The sequence below is a fragment of the Photinus pyralis genome, unplaced genomic scaffold (genome assembly GCF_008802855.1).
Source record: "Photinus pyralis isolate 1611_PpyrPB1 unplaced genomic scaffold, Ppyr1.3 Ppyr1.4_LG10, whole genome shotgun sequence".
Taxonomy (NCBI): domain Eukaryota; kingdom Metazoa; phylum Arthropoda; class Insecta; order Coleoptera; family Lampyridae; genus Photinus; species Photinus pyralis.
The window spans coordinates 8462730-8483336 of record NW_022170250.1 but is presented as its reverse complement, the minus strand read 5'-3'; the positions used below and the strand labels follow the sequence as shown (position 1 = coordinate 8483336).

General features: G+C 40.3%; 3 protein-coding genes across 3 annotated transcripts; all 3 read right to left on the bottom strand.

The window, feature by feature from the left end:
* Nucleotides 1–253: 253 nt before the first annotated feature.
* Nucleotides 254–2074, bottom strand: LOC116161512 (NF-kappa-B-repressing factor-like). Its single transcript, XM_031474871.1, has 4 exons — nt 1718–2074; nt 1533–1671; nt 489–817; nt 254–439 (listed from the first exon to the last, which is right to left on the bottom strand). The coding sequence occupies exons 1-4, from the start codon at nt 1978–1980 to the stop codon at nt 268–270; spliced, it is 903 nt and encodes a 300-aa protein (XP_031330731.1). The 5' UTR covers nt 1981–2074; the 3' UTR covers nt 254–267.
* A 2454-nt stretch (nt 2075–4528) lies between these two features.
* On the bottom strand, nt 4529–15244 carry LOC116161576 (ATP-dependent DNA helicase Q5). The gene is made up of 11 exons (XM_031474964.1): nt 15059–15244; nt 14892–15016; nt 14680–14844; nt 14463–14636; nt 14233–14415; nt 11037–11497; nt 10782–10988; nt 10604–10733; nt 5944–6219; nt 4906–5725; nt 4529–4854 (listed from the first exon to the last, which is right to left on the bottom strand). Exons 1-11 carry the CDS (start codon nt 15156–15158, stop codon nt 4778–4780), a joined length of 2718 nt encoding a protein of 905 aa, XP_031330824.1. The 5' UTR covers nt 15159–15244; the 3' UTR covers nt 4529–4777.
* Nucleotides 15245–17726: 2482 nt separating this feature from the next.
* Nucleotides 17727–18780, bottom strand: LOC116161814 (cuticle protein 7-like). Its single transcript, XM_031475283.1, has 3 exons — nt 18513–18780; nt 18177–18339; nt 17727–18128 (listed from the first exon to the last, which is right to left on the bottom strand). Exons 1-3 carry the CDS (start codon nt 18525–18527, stop codon nt 17785–17787), a joined length of 522 nt encoding a protein of 173 aa, XP_031331143.1. The 5' UTR covers nt 18528–18780; the 3' UTR covers nt 17727–17784.
* Nucleotides 18781–20607: the final 1827 nt, after the last annotated feature.

Sequence of the window (20607 nt, the reverse complement as noted above, 5' to 3'; positions counted from 1 at the left end):
CAGCAAAGCTAATTCAAGACAATATTCCATTCATATAAACAACTTGGTTTACTGCATTGTTTTTCGAGGTTAAAGTACTTTCAGCCTGTGAGACGGTGTCTCTATTTACGCCAACGGTACACGTAGCTTGAATTCTGAAATCGAACATCTCAACCTTCCTAATCCACTTATTACCTTAAGCTGTTTCAAGGAGTCTTCTGGCCTCTTTCAGAGTAGGTACTTTAGCGCAGCGTAGTTAAATTAAAAAATTGACAACAAATTAAAAGTTCATTTATTTACAAACTCCGTCGGCATTACTAATTGATATTGTTCGTTTTCGCCCCCAACCTCCAAAAGCTTATGCACTAGCTGCCACGGGTCAAGCTTTTTCTGTATGACCAGGCGGCGATCCGCTCCCGTTCCGTAACTCGTCGATTTCAAGTTCATCTTCTGCGCGACCCTGAAACTCGCACTGTTAACCCGCCCGTCCGCCTTCCGCTCCGACTTACGAGTGGATGACGGAGCGTTCTTCCTTCGTGAAATCGGGCGAAAACGATATCCCGTTGATGTTATCCGATTCGACGTAGCCTTGTAGGATTTCGCGTATCTTGTCAATGGGAATCGTGATGTGGGTACCGAAACCTTTCCTCTCAATCTGCTGGGTGGGTTGCACGATGTCCGTTATACCCTGGGCCTGGGCGCCGAGACCGCCGCCAGCCCAGCCCATTTTGAGCATCATTTTCGCGCCGATTCCGCCTACAGCGGTTTGGGGTTGGACGTTTGTGTCACTTGTACTCGAATCCAAGGTAACTGCAGGACTGTCGCGTGGTAAGGTTTTCTACAAAGCATAAATGAACGAAAACTCTTGGACTTCAAGAGGTCTATCAAGAAACTTCAGCAAAGAGTCCTCAAAAGGAGTCTTCAGACCTTGAGAACCCTTCATGAATCACCAAATCAAAAGCCTTCAATAATCTCCACAGCTTTTTAGTGTGTTCAATTAAACAAAGTAAAAAATATATCGTTCCATTCAATAAAATATTGATGATGTCACAAGGTGCTCAGATTAATAGTTCTGATAACGTCATAACTACAAATGACGTCACTATAAAATGGTTTTTTAATTGAAATATTTGAGCCAACCGACAAAATGAGTACGCTGGAGGTCACAAAACCTGTTAAAATATAGTGTGTTCAATTTAAACAGTAAAACATATACAAGGGGTTAAGATTAAAGTGTTGATGACGTCATAACTCCAAATGACGTCACTATACAATTATAGCTACTTTATGTATAAAATGTTTACATCACAATGTGTGGATTGTATTTATAATCAACTCTTATTTGAAAGACAGACAGACTTACATTCTGTGATCTTATTTTCCTGTTTGGACTTTTACAAAGAATGGGTGACAAAAGACAACTAAAAGCAAAGAGAAGGGCACAGACTCACATTGTAGAAGGAAGGGGTGTCATGGATATAAGAAGCTCGTGAAAAAACAAAAAAGAATGGACAGAGGTGGAAATGTACGTCCACCTGATACAGTACACTTACACGAAGTATTGAGAAGCATGTCTTCCTCAAATTTTCAATCGCCAACTCGTACAGATGCTTCTTCGCCGTGCTCTCCTGCAAGTATGAGCCGTGCGATATTCGTTCATTATTAACGTTCAACGAAAAGCACGAACGGCTTCTAAAACCAACATCATTACCCGCAACCGCGAACTCGCAAAACTCACTTATCGTTAGGATCTGGTCCACTGTTTTGAATTTGAATCTGCCCCTTGAAACGTTGAGTCGCGTTATTTAAGACCGATATAGGCTCGTACAATTGGGGATTGTAAACGAGAACGATTTGTGATCGAACACCGGTCTGTGTGCGGACTCGATGGATTATTCCGTACTTCGTGGTATCCGGACGGTGCTTGTACGGGTGTCTTCCCTTTCGCTTGAATGGACGTCTGTCATTGTAATGTTTATGGTTATCGAAGCGTGAATTCATTGTGAAATTTACTGTTAGTTTTAATAATTTTACAAAATCGATTTGTTTGAGGTTAACTTACAAAGTGACAATAACAAAACTGAAGTTAGCAAATTCCCTAGATGGATCGCAAAAGCGACAATAGCGCCCCCGAACGTGACCTCTTGGAATTATTGCGATTGTTATACGGATTATACGGGGTGGACATTTTGTCTAAAACACATAACTACAATTTTTGCAAAGAATTGCTACAATTATAAAAAGTTTGCTCCCAATCTACGTACGTACGTGGGCAGTGGCGTACTTCTACATTATTAGAAACTTATCAGGCATAATGAAATTTAACAAAAACACTTCAATTTTAAAAATAAAATCAATTCTATTTACATTATAACCAGCTGTTACAAGTTGCCGCCCAAATTTGGGCTCGAACTAAGACCATGAATGGATTTTGTGATCAGATTACGCGAAAGTAAGTCAGCATCTTACTCCCTCGGACACGTACGGGTTACCACAAAAAAAAAGCAAATTTTTGAAGAAGGGGATGACTAACGAGGTGGTTCGCTGCTTACATCACGATATTCAGCTGAAGAACAGAAACAAGAAGAAGACAAGGTATCGAAGATGCAAATCAAGCCAGGACCAAGGAGACGTACAGCAATTGACGAGTACGATGTAAACATTTATCCAGGTTCAACAAGAAACCCAAAGGCGTGTAGGAGAAGGTCAACATAAAATAGAAAGGCATAAAGAAAGAAACCCGGGAATTAATGAGCAACTTAAAATTACAAAAAAAAAAAAATCGTCAAGAAATTCAACACCAAACCAGAATCCAGGGTTTCTAGATTCAAAACTTCTAGAACCAAGGTTTTGAAATTCAAAGTGTATTTTACTATATTCAAGACCTCTAGGTAGATCCCTGAAATTCCGAATTCGAGATTCAAGATTCATGAACCACGATTGGCGATTCCATATTGACGAGTCACGATCCACGAGTGACATATCACGAACTTGTTCTCAAGATTCACGTGTGACTTTCAAGGTTCCAGATTCGAGATTCGTGGTTATGGATTTGAAGATCGAAGTTCAAATACTATAAAAACTAATTGCAGGCTTTCTTTGCCCTTAGAAAACTCATAGATAAAAGCAGCTGAAAGCTCTGAGAGGTTCCACCCTGTATATACAACTTACGACGAGACCATACATACATTTTTGAGTTGGCAACCATGCAATTTCTAGGTGGGAAAAAGCTGCCTGCGCCATCTAAAAAGCACGAACGGGGATTACCTTGGGCATCTTGTCTTGAATGGCGAAGTCGTGGACGCTCCGCTCCATAAATGTTTGTTGTTATTTAATGCAGGTAGTAATTTTTACATTTCTTCATATCGTATTTGTGTTTTGTATGCCGCATTTTATATTTTTGTGCCTGTTTCAATCTTTCTTTTCGAAATTTACTTGGTTTAACCGTAATGCACAATCACATGTGTGATACCGTTATGCTATTGTTTGTAATTGTTTACGTTTTTGGTGTAATGCTTGCTTAATTTATGTTTATTAATGTTGATTACTTGGTCTTGCCCCTGAAGTTACATTCATATAAGTTTTGATAATTTTATTTTAATATGTGGATATTACCGATTTGTTTGATGTATGTGTTGACTTTTTGTTACTAACAATTTTCTCCGTGAATGAAGCAGTCACGGGGGTGGTAAAAACTGTAGTCAAAATTGAAGTACGACACCTAATTCCGTGATTGTCTTTGACATTCAACTCTAGGCTCAAAACTTCGAAACCAGGAGCGGGTTACCTATCTCGCAGGAGCGGGATTACGCTAATCAAAGCTCTTCAGTGTAGAATCTATGTGCGATAAATGAGTGGCGATTCAATAATTTCCACATATCTTGTTTTTAGTTAAATTTGCCTAAGATGAGTCACATCATGTGTATTTCACCCTTTGTTAGAATCTTGGTACCTGCTTATACCTGATTCGTAATTCCCAAAATTTGTTTTTAACCTATATGTTACCTCTTGAAGTCGACATGCTACTTTTTGTAATGTTATAATTTTATGTTACGCATTTACATCATTACAAACAATTAATTTTACTACAAAATTTAATATTAATTTGACGGCTGGTTTTTTATTGGCAAGTTCTTTTTTTCTCCAGTCTATTTCTATTTCTATTCGGTGAACTACCGTTTTCAAAGTTTATTTTGTCATTTCTATTTAAACTTCCGGGCTTTAAACCAAGGCTCTTCTAAAGTTGCGCGGTTGCCAGCGCTAAAAAGTGTGTGCGTCATCGTATCTTAAAATTTCTTCCATTTTTTAATTTCACTCAATTCTTCAGATGTCTCCATTGGATTTGTGCATGTGAACAGGCTAAACTGAGAATATTAATCAATGAGGCGTCGCCAATAGGTATGACGGTCCTTGTTTGTGGATGCTACACCACTAAAGTTCGAGGGCTCGGATCCTTTCGTGCCTTAGCTCATGTGCAATGCGTGATATAAGGCAAAAATTCGTTGGAAATTCGAAGAAAATCTGTCCCCTATAAAAAAAAAACAAGTAATGAGGTTCAAAATTTGTACACCTTTAATATTAGCCTAAACATAAAAAAAATGAATAGGTACATACAATAAAATTAAATCGTACACTTAAATCATTCTCCTTGCGTGTTTCAAGTAAAATTATTGAGATTGAAGGGCATTTACACGGTTAGAAAGACCCGTCGAGGGCCATTTGAGAAATCTGCAAACGGTAGTTCAAAATATATATCTACAGGTACGATATAAATAAGATGCTGCGTTACGCGTTACAATCATACGGTCGTGCCGGCGGTGATCTTCTGATTATTTCGTAAAAATTTCTTGACGAACTGTTTTATTTCCGCCTCGTCTGAAACAGAAGGGTGTTATCGGGGAGGGGTGATCGCTCGATTTAGCCTACCTTTGTGAAGAAGAGCGTGCGATATGTTCCTTGCGGTCGTCTTGAAGGTGTCGCGCGAATCGAACCGTCGCTCGGCGTAGGCGGGCGTTAGCAGCTTGACGACTAGCAACCCGACCTCTGTCTTCTTCATTTTGGGCGCCGGCTTCTCGTTGGATTTTTTGTCGCGCCGCTTGTTCATTATAATGGCGTCTATTTCCGAGTCGGACATCTTGTGCTTCTTCTCCGCCTGAACCGAATCGTCCTCCTCCACTTTCCGTTTCGCCTCCTCCCTTGCGACGCTAGCCACCGGTAAGTCTGGGTTTTTGTACTCGTTGTTGAGCTCGCCTCTCTCGAACGTGACGCTTTCGGGCGCGCTCGATTTGATTTTAAACGAGGTGAAATCGCTGTCCGGAACCTCCTCGGGCTCGTTGGGGGTCATCGCCATGGGCTCCTCCGTCGCCTTGGGAGTTCGTTCCGGTTCCGACTCGTCGCCGAATAGCGATTTCAGATTGTTCGGTCGGTCGTACGGTGGCGTTTCGCCGCCGGCGTCCTCCTCCTCGGACGCCCTCTTAAAGAACGAGGTTACCGTGGTTTGACCCTTCGGTAGATTCTTGGGCGGGCCGGCGAGCAACTGCTTGGCGCTCTTGAAGCCCTCGAACTTTGCGCCGCTGGACTCGTCGGTATCGGAGCTGGTGGTCGACGAACTCGAGCTGGCCATCTGCTGCTTCTTTATGTTCCGGAATAAATCGCTGAGAGTTTCATTTTTGGGCGGCTTCGGAACGTACGACGCCAAGGACGAGTAGAGCTCCTTTTCTTGTGTCTTATTTTTCACGGCTGAAATCTGAATAGGTGGGGGGGTGTCAATACCGTGTCATTTGTATGGGGTCACGCGTCGTCTTTTGTATCTTTCATACATGAATTTTGAAACAACCCCAGGAGGGGGCGGGGGCAACACTGTACGTTCTAACCCCACCCTCCTGAGAAGTACCTACTATATTTTGTACAAACGAATGTCAGGAAACATACAAAAGATGTCGCTGTTAATACGAAACAACGTACAATTTTCGCACAGTGACTTCGGTAAACCGTCACCGTCGTCGTGGCGGTAAAGCACGAGTACTCGAGGTCCGCTGCGCATTCCGTCAGATCCTTTTCGTCGAATTCCGGATTCTTACAGCACTCCGCATAGTTCTCGGCGATCACCTCGACAAGCTTCGATAAGTACTGTTCGCGCGTCGGAAGCGTCAGTCCGTTCACCTTGTTCGAGGTGGCCGACGCGGCAATGACGCGCGCCCTCTTCGAGAACAATTGATTTATCGTGTCATTAGACACATCCTGTAAAAGGGGCACACCTTGTGATTTTTTCAATTATTAACACAATTATCGACGCCATTTTCTATATTTGCGCCGCCTCACCCCGCACCGTTAACATAATCACCATCCCTAGAACTATCCAAAAATCTGATACTAAACTGAGAGGGTAGTTGGAAGAATCTAATTGCAGAAACCTTAAAAGTTTAAGGACCCAATTTGCGAAGAGGGATAATATAAAGGAAAGATGTATGTTTACACCGATAAAACAAAAGATAAACGATATGGAGGGGGGGGGGGAGATCGAGAGACTGACAGAATGAAACATTAAGGCAAAGGAGGGGCCAATATGGGGGAGAGGGAATGGATATACTTCTTGCAGACGTCTCAATCGCCCTTTGTGAGTATCCTCTTCCGACAATCCGTTCTTGAAATATAAGGGAATGTACCCGATCCCGATAAGAGGTTGAGGAGGAGGGTTATGGTTGGTAGAAATTAAATCCTTTCGTTGAGACCTTTCATTAGAGTACCATGAAGGAGAAAAGTAGTTCCACCCCCCCCCCCCCCCCCATGAAGGAGAAAAGTAGTTCTCCCCCCCCCTCCCACTCCACTCCGTACTTTGATAAGAGGACAGAAAGAAGGGCAGTAGTTGGTAGAAGACGGTTTCTTTCGTTGAGACCTTTCATTAGAGTACCATGAAGGATAAAACTAGTTCCACTCCCCCTCCACTCCGTACTTTGCTAAGACAGAAAGAAGGGCAGTAGTTGGTAGAAGACGGTTTCTTTCGTTGAGATCTTTAATTAGAATCCAATGAGATAAAATTAATTTTTAACCCCCCCCCCCCCCCCTCAGGCTCCGTCGCTCACTGATCTCAAAAAAGAGTCGCACGGGAAAGTTATACTTTGTACAAACCAATTTATTTCGATGAGACCTTTAATTAGAATACCATGAAGGGTAGAACATGTGTTTACCCCCCCCCCCCCCCCCCAATTTTCTAAAGTTTAAGCGTATGCAAAATCTGAGACCAATTGGTTGTCGTATGTAAAAGCTATTCACGTTTTACTTTCAAAAACAGCATTTCAGGAAATAATTCGGGGGGGGGCCGTTTAGAAATTAGCGAAATTTGATGGCCGTCTGGGTATAGGCTATCTACTGCAAAAAATTCCAGGACTCTAGGAGCATTCTAGAAGTAGATGGACAAAACGCAAATAATAGCACATTTTTTAATTCTTAAAAAGTGCGCTAAAACAACAAAGGGGAAAAGTGGGAGGAAGAGGGAGGTCGGTAATTGATTACACAATAGTCAATGAAAAAATACTGGAAGAAATAGAAGAATGGAAATTTAAAAGGGAATATAAGAAGATCAAGAACGATGCGAAGATGAAGGGAGATACACTTATGGACAAGAGACACTGTGGAGTGGTATAGAAGGAGACTAGAGGAATAAGAAGAAATAGGAAGGAGTACAGCGGAGAAAAAATATTAAATTAAGGGGAGAGGGGAGATAAAAGAAAGGAGTAGTGGCACAGAGTGTACAGAATAGAAAAATAGATATTGACTAATGAAGAAAGAAAGAAAGATAAAAAGAAAGAAAGAAAAGGAGAAATAGATGAAAAGGAGATGAGAAAACAGAAAACGAAATATAACAAAATGTAGACAAAAAGATGGAGAAACACAAAGAATACGAAGAACAAATCAAGGAAATAAAAACAGGGGGTGAACCGAACAAGTGAGAGAGAAATACGAATAGAGGACTGGGAGTAGCACTTTATTAAGGTACTGCAAGGAAAGCAGGAGGAAGAGGCGGTGGAAGGAGGGGGACTGTGTGATAAATGGAAGGAAGGGATTAGTGCCATTTACAAAAGATTAGAAAGAGAAAAAAGGAGATCGCATTTTTCATGGATTTAAAGGAAGCGTTGAACAGAGACAGGGATAGTAGAGTAACAGGGTCGTACCTGGACCGTTCAAGGGAAGTAGGGCATGGTCGAAGTTCAAAAGGTACTCGCTCTTCTGCAGTAGTGACCTTGGAAAAGTTAACGACCCCTCAATGCCAATTTCAAGGTCATCAAAGGTCAATTGGCCCAAAGCTGTTTTAAGGTCAATGAACGCAAATCGAACCCAAACGTGAACGAAAATTGAACCCAAATGTGAACGCGAAACGGATCCAATTAACGCCAATTGAACAGTGCGAGTTCGTGTTCACCTTGACCTACTTCCCAAAGTCACCGTTAGGTGGCGAGAGACCTTGAACGGTCTAGGTACGCCCCTGGTGGTGGTGGTCTACTATTTGCCCTTGAAAATTAAATATGGAAACCCAAAAAATGGAGCCATTAACCTCTCGTTACCGTTACGTCGAAAAACGGGGTCATTGAGGATGCAAGATCTTTGAGCATTACTTTGACCTATTCTCCAAGGTCACAAACTTTCCAAGATCATTACCCGAGGAATTATTTGCGTTCCATGAAATGAGAATTATGAGACCACAAAAATGGGATCATTGACATTTAAGGCGAGAGGCGTCCTTTGAACTTCACCTTGACCTACTTTCCTAGGTTCCTAGGCCAGAGACCTTAAACGAAACAGTTCAGGAGTGCCTCTTGTACTCTACTAACGGGGTCATTAAATCTTGAAGCCCTTGAAAATGAAGTATGAAACCACACAAATGGGCTAATTAAATTCTGATGACCTTGAAAATAAAATGACTCCGCATAAATGGAGTCATTAGGGGTGGGAGATCTTTGATGTTTACTTTGACCTACTCACAAACTTTCCAAGCCCGAGGAGAGTTCGATTTGTGTTCCATAACCTTAAAAATTAAACAGACAACAAAACTAGGACCATTGACCTTGAATCTGAGACCACAAAAATGGAGCCATTGACCTTTTAGGCGAGAAATCTCAGCTTTACCTTGACCTACCTTTCAAGGTCACCGTCAGGCGAGAGACCTTCAACGGTACAAGTACGCTCCTTACTAATGGGGTCGTTATGCTCTGGTCACCTTGAAAATAAAATATGACGTCAAAATAGGGTGATTGGGGGTGGGAGATCTTTAAACTTTACTTTGACCTACTTTCCAAGGTTACAAACCTTGCAAGGCCATTACCGGAGGGGGTCATTTGCGTTCCGATGACCTTAAAAATGAAATGGCAATAAACATGGGGCCATTGACCTGTGATGACCTTGAAATTGAACCACAAACATGGCAACACAACATTGACGTTTGGTTACCTTGAAAATGAAATGGGGTCATTGAACTTTAATGACTTTGAAAATGAAATATGACGCCACATAAATGGGACCCTGTGCCACTTTTTTGGTGATGAAACTTTTAATACCACGAACAGAATTAATCTTTGTTCGTTTCTGAGATACAGGGTGAGACCGAAAAGTTGTTTTTTTGGTACAGAACATCTACTGACTACCTTGATTCTGTCTGGACCTAGGGAGTGCCGCCCATACGATACATACATCGTTTTTACTAGCCCTGTAAAATAACACAAGAAATTTTCACGTCCAATCCAGTGGCGTAGTAAAAAAAATGTTTGGACCACAGTTTGTGAGAGTTGTCCTAAAGCTGGTATTTTTTAAATGCAACGCCCTGTATATCTTAATAATTGTTTTACATTGTTTTTCCGGATTACAGTGATCCCTATATTTTTTTTAAATTTTAGTGAAAACCTTATTTTTTTTACTGTTTTTAAATAGTGGGCCATGGATTCATGGAGATTCTGTTTTGTTTATTGTATCTATGGTAACTAAAGCAGATGAACCAATCAATAAAAATGGCTGACGGTAGAAACATATATCAAAATTTTGAAAAATATGTCAATATAATATACAGGGTGTTTCAAAAAAAGGTCGGATATTTTATATGTGTATAGTATTCATAAAAAGCAACAAAAAAGTCTTAATAAACGTAGGTTCGCAAATTAAGTTTCAGAGATAAGAGTTGATTTTGTGTCTTAATTTAAATATTTTGCGGACCTATGATTATTAAGACTCAGTGACCTCATTTTGAAACCATTTGTGCGGCAAATAAAACCCCCTTGGCGTTAAATACTTAAAGACGAATAAATAGCGTTTAAACCGACATTTTGTTTCCAGCCAGACATGAATAATAAGCGGGAAACTCCATTTCACTAATTTGTTTCAATCGATCGCATGTGCGTGGTACTTTGTTTGCAGGCCCCGAGTGCCTTTCTTTCTATCAGAATTATCGATTTTTATCGACAATATTTGTATTGTGGGAAGGGGGCGAAGGTTGCTGCGGGTCCAAAAAGTTTTAATTACAGTCTCATCAAAATGTTCGTTTTGGCAGATATTGGACGTGCCTCGGAATTATAATAATTTGAGTCGTTAGTTGTGTTTAAATGAGCTAGTTGAACAGGTGCTAATGTCACTATCCTACCTGTGAATTTTTGCGGAGCGCAAACTGCTTCTTAATAAGATCCGTACTTTGTTTTTTCGCCTTCTGTTCCATTTCGAAACTATTACAACTACTGTTACTACCGTCGTCATCACAATACGCTTTATAATTGCTAGAATCATCAGATTAGAAATTCTCACTGACGAGTACAAGTAATTACTCTGCAATCCCTTTGCGTCCACCCTCGTACAGATCCGAAAAGTCGACGTCGACAGTGGTCGAGGTCTCGCTAAACTGAATGCACTTCATCAGAAAATTATGCGCCCGCTCCTCCACTTCCTTTCGATTGCGACAGATGTCGCACCGATTGCGACAGTCGGGCGGAGGCTCGCCGAAGTGATTCGAAAACAGTCGATGTCGGCACTCCCTGAAACTCCCTGTTTATCAATCGAACCGCCGATTGGCACCAACTTACTTGGCGGTCTCGCAGTACTCCACCATCTTCGTGAACGCCTTAATCGCGTTTTGCGCCTTCACCTTTCGCGACTCCTTGTGCTTCGCCTTGGCGAGATCGTGCGCGAGATGGAACTCGATGGCGCGCCGGTCCGTGCGATTGTAATAGATGCGGCACTTCGACGCGCGTCCGTCGCGTCCCGCCCGCCCCGACTCCTGATAGAACGAGGCGGGATCTTTGGGCACGCCCCAGTGGACGACGAAGCGGACGGACGCCTTGTCCACGCCCATTCCGAAGCTGATCGTCGCGCAAATCACGGGATAATCGCCTTTCTGCCAGCTCTCCTGGTACTCCAGTCGTTCCTTGTGCTTTAAGCCGGCGTGATAGCATAAGGATTTGATACCCATCTCGCAGAGTTTAAACGCGACCACCTCCGTCTGCTCCCGCGTCCTGCAGTAGATAATTCCGCACGGTTTGTTCTCCTAAAACGTAAACAAGGAGATTATGATTCTTGCAGTTAGTTTTCGTGTGATCATTATGGAGTCTCATGTAGTCATAGTCTCATGCAGTCATGATGAAAGCCTTGAAGGTGCCAAAAGTTTTAATAGTTAATAATAAGGACACTTGTTATTACGGAGAAATTTAATTAGTTTCAAGATAAGCACGTGATAGGTGTGTATTTCGAAGCTGGCGTTATTCAAATTTGGTTCTGATTGGCCGTTTGTTTACGAAATCCCTTTAAAATATGAGAACATAACGAAGCTTACTTTTTGGGTGGTGATCCGACAGTATTAGTGTACTTTTTAAGCACTGTTTTGGGCAGTCAGCCTGTTGGATGGTAAGACGGCGTTCAGCGTTTTGAGTGAAGTTTGTTTATTGAAAAAAGTTATGCCAATCAACCCGTTTCTTGCATAGTGAAGCCTTTCGACAAGGTTTTTTTCGTTCATTAAATCATCTAATCCAAGCCAGTTGTTTTTTTTTGTGATCAAGATACAGTGTAATAAAAAATAAGTGAAGTTCCTCAAGCTCTCAGCGTATGTTTGTGTCCAGTTCTAACTACACCTGAATATTGCAAAATTTTTGCGACCAGATTTATGAAAAACTGTATTGTATTTAATTGTCTATCGATCGCTTACGTGCCTGGTATGTGTAAAAATGGGCTCTAAATGCCTTTCTACCAGCATTGTTCTTTTAATTTCTTTCATGTTTTGCGGAATGAATTTTTGTCTTTGTCAATTAATTAACGGTGTGTTTAATCGAACCCAAAGTGTAACACAGATAGAGTTTTCATGTTAGATTTTTTATTCGCGAATTGTCAGGCGTTAATTAAAACTCAGAACGATTTGGTAAAAAGTAAAAGTAAGGCCAGGAATGCTTACCTTGCACGCGCGGCAAACTTCATACCGGTTTATTTATATAAAAACCTTCGCGGGCATACATTGCATCTAACAGTTTCCCAAAGTTTCATCTCAATCGGATACTTTAAACTTTATCGGATATTCGTAGCACTGCCAGCACTTAATTTGCAGTTCCGTGTGATAGAAAACAAGCCCATTAACTGTGCGAGTCTAATATTGTACGCGGTAATGCAACAAAACATGATTGAATAGTGTGGTTAAGACGTATAAATTTTTAATAAAAATTCCGTTGAAAACGCACATATTGATCAAACGTTAATGAAAATTTTGTCTAATACTCAACGTGGGAAGGTTCTGAATACGTTTCTCTACAGAATAAGTTTCCACATCGTTGTTAATGTAAACAGGGCGCCCTGAGCTTTTTCTGATTTAACATTAACATTAATGAACCTCCGAAGGTTGGTTTAGATATAAAAAAAATCAGTTTTGTTTTAAAATACCAGCAAAGAAACCCTCCAAATTCATAGGTTCATTCAAATTCAAATCTTCCCCTATATATTGTTACGTAAACAACCCCATGTCGAGGTTACTTAGGTCTAACATTGGGAGGATTATTTAAGAATACGTGAATTGGTTTATTTCATGTGAGTTTGTATGTTATTTTTCCTTTTAGAATTATTGTAACTGCGTAAAGTTTATTTGAGTCTGTTTGTTTAATTGTAAAACGTGAATTTGCATGATAAAATGTAGAAACATCTGGTCAAATATCTCCATAAATAAGTTTGTTTACAGTATGCGATATGCTTGTCTTTAGTAGAAGCATCTGCGGTTAAAATTTCAAGAACACATCTCTATAAATAAGAAAATAGACATTTTGGCATGCGCACACTAATCTTCCAGATTTTTCCTGGTTGAGGTGCCAGAGCTATAAGCTAACAAACTAAATATCTTAGGAGAGCGGCACGCGCCTTCCAACATGGATTGGAAAATGCGTTCGTTTCATATTTGGCGTTCGGTTTATACATAAGTAAAAATCGGGTGGGAGAAAGACTCTTAGTCAAACTTTCAATTTCATTGATATATAAAAGTTCGCCTTATAACCGCAGTATATACCAGATTCGTTTTTTTTGACGAATTTATTTTCGTGAGTACCTGTATACATTCAGTGGGAGCCCTTTTGAAAAAAAAAAACAATAATAAGAGGTGTTTTTATGCCACAAGGAAACTTCGTCGAGTAGTGAAAACTAATGGGTGGCGGATTTAATTTTCAACCGTGAATGGTGCTAAGTGTTACCTTTCAAAGCGAAAACGAACAAATTCGTTTCGTAATATTATCGGATTAGCGTGCTCTCATTATTATCACGAAAGCGTTAAGGTCCAAGGTGCAAAACCTTCCATTGCGCTATATTTGAAGGGACTGGTTACGTTAAAAAATCAAAACTGTGCGCCTTTATTGCGTATACAGGGTGTTAGATCTACATTAAACGACAACCGGTAAAAAAAGTTTAGACAATTAATTAGTGCTTCCAACTAACTTGTATTTTCCTTGCTGCACGGCTAAAAGAACAAGAACTGATTCGTTAATAAAGTTATGAATCTTTTTGTCTGGAGGGCTGTGATTTGGCTGCTCTTGTAAACAACAGATATACAGGGTGTCTCAAATAAAACTTGCATCCCTAATAAATCAGTTTCCTAACAATTAACAAACACAAACCAACTATGCATCGATCATTTTCCATTCTTTGGGAACCACTTGGCATTCTGGCCACCCTGTACTCACTATGTATGATAGTGTAGTGTTAAGTAGTCACAAAAACTAGTCTCCAAGTCAAGTGATAAGACGAGCATCACAAACTCACTTTACTAAGAAGATCGTCCTGCGAGTTTAAACAGTTCTTGATAAAAGCCTTTAAATGCTCGTACGGGCTATCGAGCAGATTCTGATAGTAAACGTCGTAAAACAAATTACGACGAAAACAGGACGTCCGAAAGGTTTTATACGTGCTCGACAACCGCAGACTGCCCACAATGTCTTTGATCACCTAAAACACGACCGTTCAAAAAGACCGACCGGACAAATCGCACCAACCTCAGCTCCGGCCGTTGCGGTCAGCGCGATCACAGGAACTTTATTACCGTCACGTAGAACGCCCAGCTTCAGATAATCGGGCCGAAAGTCGTGGCCCCACTCGCTCACGCAGTGCGCCTCGTCGACGACGATATAGGCGACCCTGTCGCGTTTCACGATGTTGCTGAATAGATCCTGCAAACGGCTTTCAGCGCGTTAGTCCGAGCACGTGTCTCACCTTAAATGTCTGGGTGGCCGCCTGCTCCGGCGTCACGTAGAGTAGGCGCGTGGTCGGCGAGTTCGTTTTCAAATCTGTGAGTATAGCTGCCCGTTCGGCGGCGAGCGTCTTCGAATTTAAAGAGGCCGCCTTTATTTTAAGCGCGGTTAAGTGATCTATTTGATCCTAAAAGCAGATTTAGCGCGTCTCGCTCGACTTGCAAGCGATCGTACCTTTATAAGCGCGAGTAACGGCGAGAAGACCAATGTGACTTTATCTGAGTGTAAGAGCGCAGGTAGCTGGTAGCATAATGACTTGCCGGAGCCTGTCGGCATGGAGACTAGTACGTCGTCATCCCCTGAAAGCTACAATTAGATTTACCCTCGGTAGTATCCCTTACTTTTTGAAATTTGAATAATCGCTTCTTCTTGCAGTTGAGATTTAAATGTATCAAATTTGAAGTGCTTTTTTAAGAGCTCTTCCAGTTTGTTGGTGGTCATTGTGGTGTTTTTTGGAAATGCTTATTGAATGGTTAGCATTTTTGCATCTTTAGCAAACACAAAAACAGATACATTTGAGGTTATGTTTGGATTTTAATAAGTGTCAACAATTGTAGCTAACTTCAGAAGAACTTCGCGTTGGGTCTGTACCAGTGGCGTATCACTATCCAACAATAGTGGAATTAACAACTTTATTATACACTTATCAAACCGTTTTCGGAACTTTTTACATTGTTTTAGTCTATAACCCAATGAACCTAATGAGTTCTTGGAAACCAGGTACTACAAGTTCTGAAACTTATCTGCTTACCAAGTTATAAGTTCTTGACATAGCATTGAATGGGGTTCAAAAGCAATAAAGCTTTCCAAAGCCCTGTAAGTTTCTTCCTAAGCTGTAGATAAACCTAACAGATTCCTGGAAAGCACTTTTAAGAAACACTCAATAGTCCCAAAGATCCCAGAATCTTTTATATAGTTTCCAGAGCAATGAAGGCCTTTACAAAACAATAAAAAAAATCGTTCCAGGACGTTCTATATCGATTTGAATAAGGCCTTAATGACCTTACAAAGAGCTGTCCACTTCACCTTCAAAATTTACCAACCGACGAAGTTCCCAGGGCACCTTAGTCCATTTTTCTTAGCGCTTCCAAAAATTTTACCAAATCAAGAAAATCCTAGAATTTCAAACATTCCAAATATTTAATATATATTTCCAGGAATTCCAGAGACATCAAGACCACTAAAAGTTTCAAATATTACAAACGTTTCCAAGGTTCCACGGATTCCAAGAAAGGACACGAAGGTTACCGAAAGTTCCAAAATGTCTATTAGATTCCAACGGTTTAAGAAATTCCAAATGTTCCAAAGATTCTGATGATGACCAGGATTCTGAAGGTTCCCAAAATTTCCAAAATAACGAAAATCTTTATGATCCCGAAGAATTCAAAGGAGCCAAATATGTCAAACATTCCAAAGAGGTTCAAAAACTTAAAACCTATAGGGTTCAAAATCTTATGGTTCAGCAATAAACTAAAAGCACAAAGCTTAATTGTTGAGAAGATCAAGATCACAGGTACCCAAGGTTCCAAAAAGCTACCTAATGATCTAAACACTCAGGATTCAAAAACCGAAGCGGCTCAAAGGCCTGTATATAAAAAGACAGTTCGGAGCATTTCAAAAAATCCAGATATCCATGATTCCAAACACGGAGAGTTCTGGCAAAAATACCAATGGGGCCAAGACGCTCAAACCCTAAGATCACAATGATTGGAAAGATTGTAGAGATTTCAAGGTTTCTAAGGATTTTAATAAACATTTTCTAAAGGCTTCGCAAGGAGATTCAAAAATTTGGAAATCCAATTCACATGAACATAGCCGGGTAACAAGGCCCAAATATTTAAACACCGTTTATACACTCAATGACTCAAAACCTCAAAAACGAGACTCAATGAATTAAAGGCTAGAAGATTAAACGGCCAAAGAAACAATAATGACCCAAGGGTTGAACGAAACTCGACGTTTGAAGGACCCGTGCTCTTGGATGCAATTGTTCAAGTGCTCAGATACTCAAGAATCTAAGGATTCAAGAACGTAAAGGACCCAGAGTCTGGCTCAAAAGAGATCAAGGACCTAAAGGCTCCCTAAATCCTGGAATATTAAAAACCAAAAACTTCGAATTCCAAAACTTCAGACTTCAAAGATTCCAAATATTCAAACGACTTCAAAGGAGATTCCAAATATGTCAATAGCTCCACGAATCCCACAGACTTTAATAGCGCCAAAGGTTGAAAACATTCGAAAATTAAAAACATTCCAAAGGTTCCGATGATTTCAATGCCACAGAGATAGGAATACTGTAACCACACTAGTTACGACATCTAAGGCTGTGGTGATTAATCTTGAATCTCAACCGCAAGTTTGGATGCCTCGCACGAGGGAGGTGTTACAGGTCTCAGGTGTGGGACCCAGCTAACAAAAACTTTTTGGTTTAGAATCTCTGTACGATATGAGAATAGTATCCAAATACCTTGTTAAACGTCGAATTTGCCTTTCAAGGTCATGTAATTATCCATGTTGCTTTTAACAGAAGGGGTTTATTGCACCTGCAGTTGTACAGCTACCTTGTTTTATTCCCTGCATGTTTTGTGTATGTGATCTGTCTGTCTATTGCTTTATTAATTATTGTTGATGATTGAATGCAACAGATTTTCACTATTAATTGCTAATTCGAGATTATTAAAATAACGTAAGGTGGCGCCGCCTTTAGTATCATTCCGGCGGCCATTTTTAAACGTTGTCGTGTTGATTTTATTTTCATGTAGCTAAAGTGTGAAGTTAGCGTTGAACTTGGTGATTAAGGTTATTTGAACTATTGGGTCTTTTCAGTTGGTATAAAAAGGATTTCCTTTTAGGTTGTACGCTTGCGGACGGAAAAAGAGTGGAGCGAATTTGCAATTTGGAGGGTATTGAGACCGTTTGATTATCAGCGGCGGTGACAATTTCGGAAATTTATGAGCGCCCTCTGCTGAGTTTAATAGAACCTAAAACTTGCGTAGGCCGTACATGTACTCCAATTTAAATATCATTTATTGACATACACTAAAATTACGTCGACATTATCAGAACATTATACAACATGCGGATCTGCCGTCTCCGCCTCGAAAGCCCCACGTTCGTGGGCGATTCGTGCATGTTCGGCCGCGATCTGCTCGTACAAACTCAAGTGCTTCACCTTGGCGTGGTGCACGGCGGCAGAGTCGGCCGGCACTACGAGATAGCCAGGAGGCGCCTGATGCGAGTGCGCGATTGCGTTGTACTGCTGCAGATGTCGCTCCTTCGCCGCGGCGACGACGGGCGAGTCCACGGGAAGCGGAAGCGGGCTGTGGTTTAAAACGGCGCGAAAGCCCTGCTTATCGGCGATGTAGTCGACCGTGCGTATTTGGTGGCGCGGGTCGACGTACGAGTAGGTACCTGCAAATCGATCTCGATCAGAGGCGCCATCTATGAAGCGTAACGCACCTTTAACGACGCCATCTCCGGTGCTAATTTCGGAATGGGTCCGATCGATGTGACCGGCGAATCTTCCTGCCGCGTAACCAAAGGCGTAGGGCCTGGGGGGTAGATCCAGCTCCGGTTCTGGGGGTACCGCCCACACGAACGGGAGTAGTATCAGACATTGTACCTAAAAAAGGATTTTCCATGACACAATTACTTATTGCAACGTAGCCGTCTGGTCTAGATTTCGAGAGAAACGTAACTTTCTCGTACACAACGTAATTTACGAATTCCACCCCTTTAGTTGTGGGCCCCAAGAGTCTGTTTTCAATGTCTCAAAACAATTTAAAAAATACTCACGAATTTAATTTCCATTTCGAATGAATGCGTTTACACTGCACACAACAACTCGACTATCCAATGAATGAGGGAGAAAGTTTCGCCTTATCGTGTTTCGCTACTTAAGAAGTTATACAACTTGACTGTTTAATTATTCTAAACGTATACCCGTTTTAAATAACATTGACATTCACGTATTTTTGCCGGAAGGTAAAATAAATTTAGCAAATTACTAAATACGTAATTACTATACATTTCATGATATCACCGCGTTATTGATGACCGATGAGGTGAGGTAACTATTGGAAAAAGTATGATGGATTGTTAGTCATTTTACCCCCCCCCCTGCTTCGTTTTTTTAAACTATTCCCTAAAAGACCTCAGGAAAAGTTATTTTTGAATTCAAAATCTTAGATTTGTTACTTTCAGTTTTGGGCGTGGTCTTATTTCAGGTCACAATCGAAGAAAACCTAAACTCGATCGTTAAATCTCGGGTTTTAATACCCAGAAGGTTGGTACAAATATGCCAGCATGAATTTTTGTCTCTTTCATTGGATCTTCTCTTTACCATCGCGTACTCTTCTCTTCCGTCCTCATCATTATAAAACTTCTGAAAATTCTCTAAGTAGACGTCCAAAATAGCAAGCTTAGATTTTCCCGTCGTTTTCGCGGAAACAATGTTGTATTCTGTTCTTCATTTTATTTCGTGCTCCGCGTCCCATTTTTAATAACAATCACAGATGTCGTTGGAGTGCACAATGATTTGTTTTACTTTTATATACCCTTGCCGTTAAAGTGATTACTTTATTTATCCTTATGGTTAAAAAGCCTCTCATTCACACCTATTGAATTGTCAATTTAACATCTGTTATAAAATAAAAAATATAAAACCCACACCAAAGAAAATGATTTCAAATGCAAATTTTTTATACAAAATCCCCAAAAACGATCGATTCCTATTTTTATACAGTACAAAAATCAAAGGAAGGTACTTTTATTGATGCGTTAAAATTTTCCCCAATTGTCAGTTAGATTTCTCCTATGGAAATTAGCAGCAATTTGAAAAATTGATTAGTGAAACGTCTTAGGCAATACGAATGGACTTCCCGTGTCACCAGTTGAATTGGGTTGCTTATTGAAACTTAATTTCGAAAGATGGTTGACGCAATTTGACTCAGAAATAAACCGGGTTTCAGCTTAACTTTAATTTAGTCATGTAGTTGAACTTTGAGTTATTCACAGTAATAAATTACCGATCTTCCGCAGTGTGTAAGTGTCAAACATATTTCAACAGCAAACAAAAGCTTGAATTAATTGTCTTTAACCTTTTTACCGGTAATCGTTTTTTTTGTAAATTTGTTGCACCTAATACAAACCGATTGGATGTACCGGGTGACCCAATAAGACTGTTCCTCGGCCATATCCCGAGAACCGTTCGTCATATGACTTAGGGGTAAAAAAATTATTGGGTAAATTAAATCTTAAATTTGCATTTTCTTTAAATTCGCATAATAAACTAAAAAATTTTTTTTGACATTTTTAAATTTCAAATTTGTCTATCATTTTCGTAAAAACAAAAACTCAGATATTTCAAAAACAAAGATGGCGTGGGGCGTTCAATTGTTTTTGAAATATCCTGCTTTAACTTCTTAACCGTTTGACCGATTGTAACAAATTTGATATCGTTGAAAAGAGCATTCCTTGGGAAACAAGAATCATCTAAAATATAGTTAATTTAGTTGAATCCTTCTCCGCCAGGGGGTTAGTTTTGACGCTATGATCCAAAATCATAAAAAAATCAAAAACTTCAAATGGAATGATATGACTTTTTCTTTATGAAAAAGTAGGCGAATAACATCCAAAGATCCCAGTGAAAACCGTTTTTCAAAATCTCGTTCCTAACCTCAAATATGGGGAAAATGAGATCAACTAATGAATTAATAAAAATGCTTAAATGGTATCTTAATTTACTTTTTGCGTATTTCCGGTATTTGTCGATGGCGCGTGAGAAAATCACCCTACACTTTAGGTAGGCCTTGGAAAATTAAACAAATGAAACACGATGCATTATAAAATAATATCAGCCGTAATTTGTAAATTATTCTGCTGTGTTTAC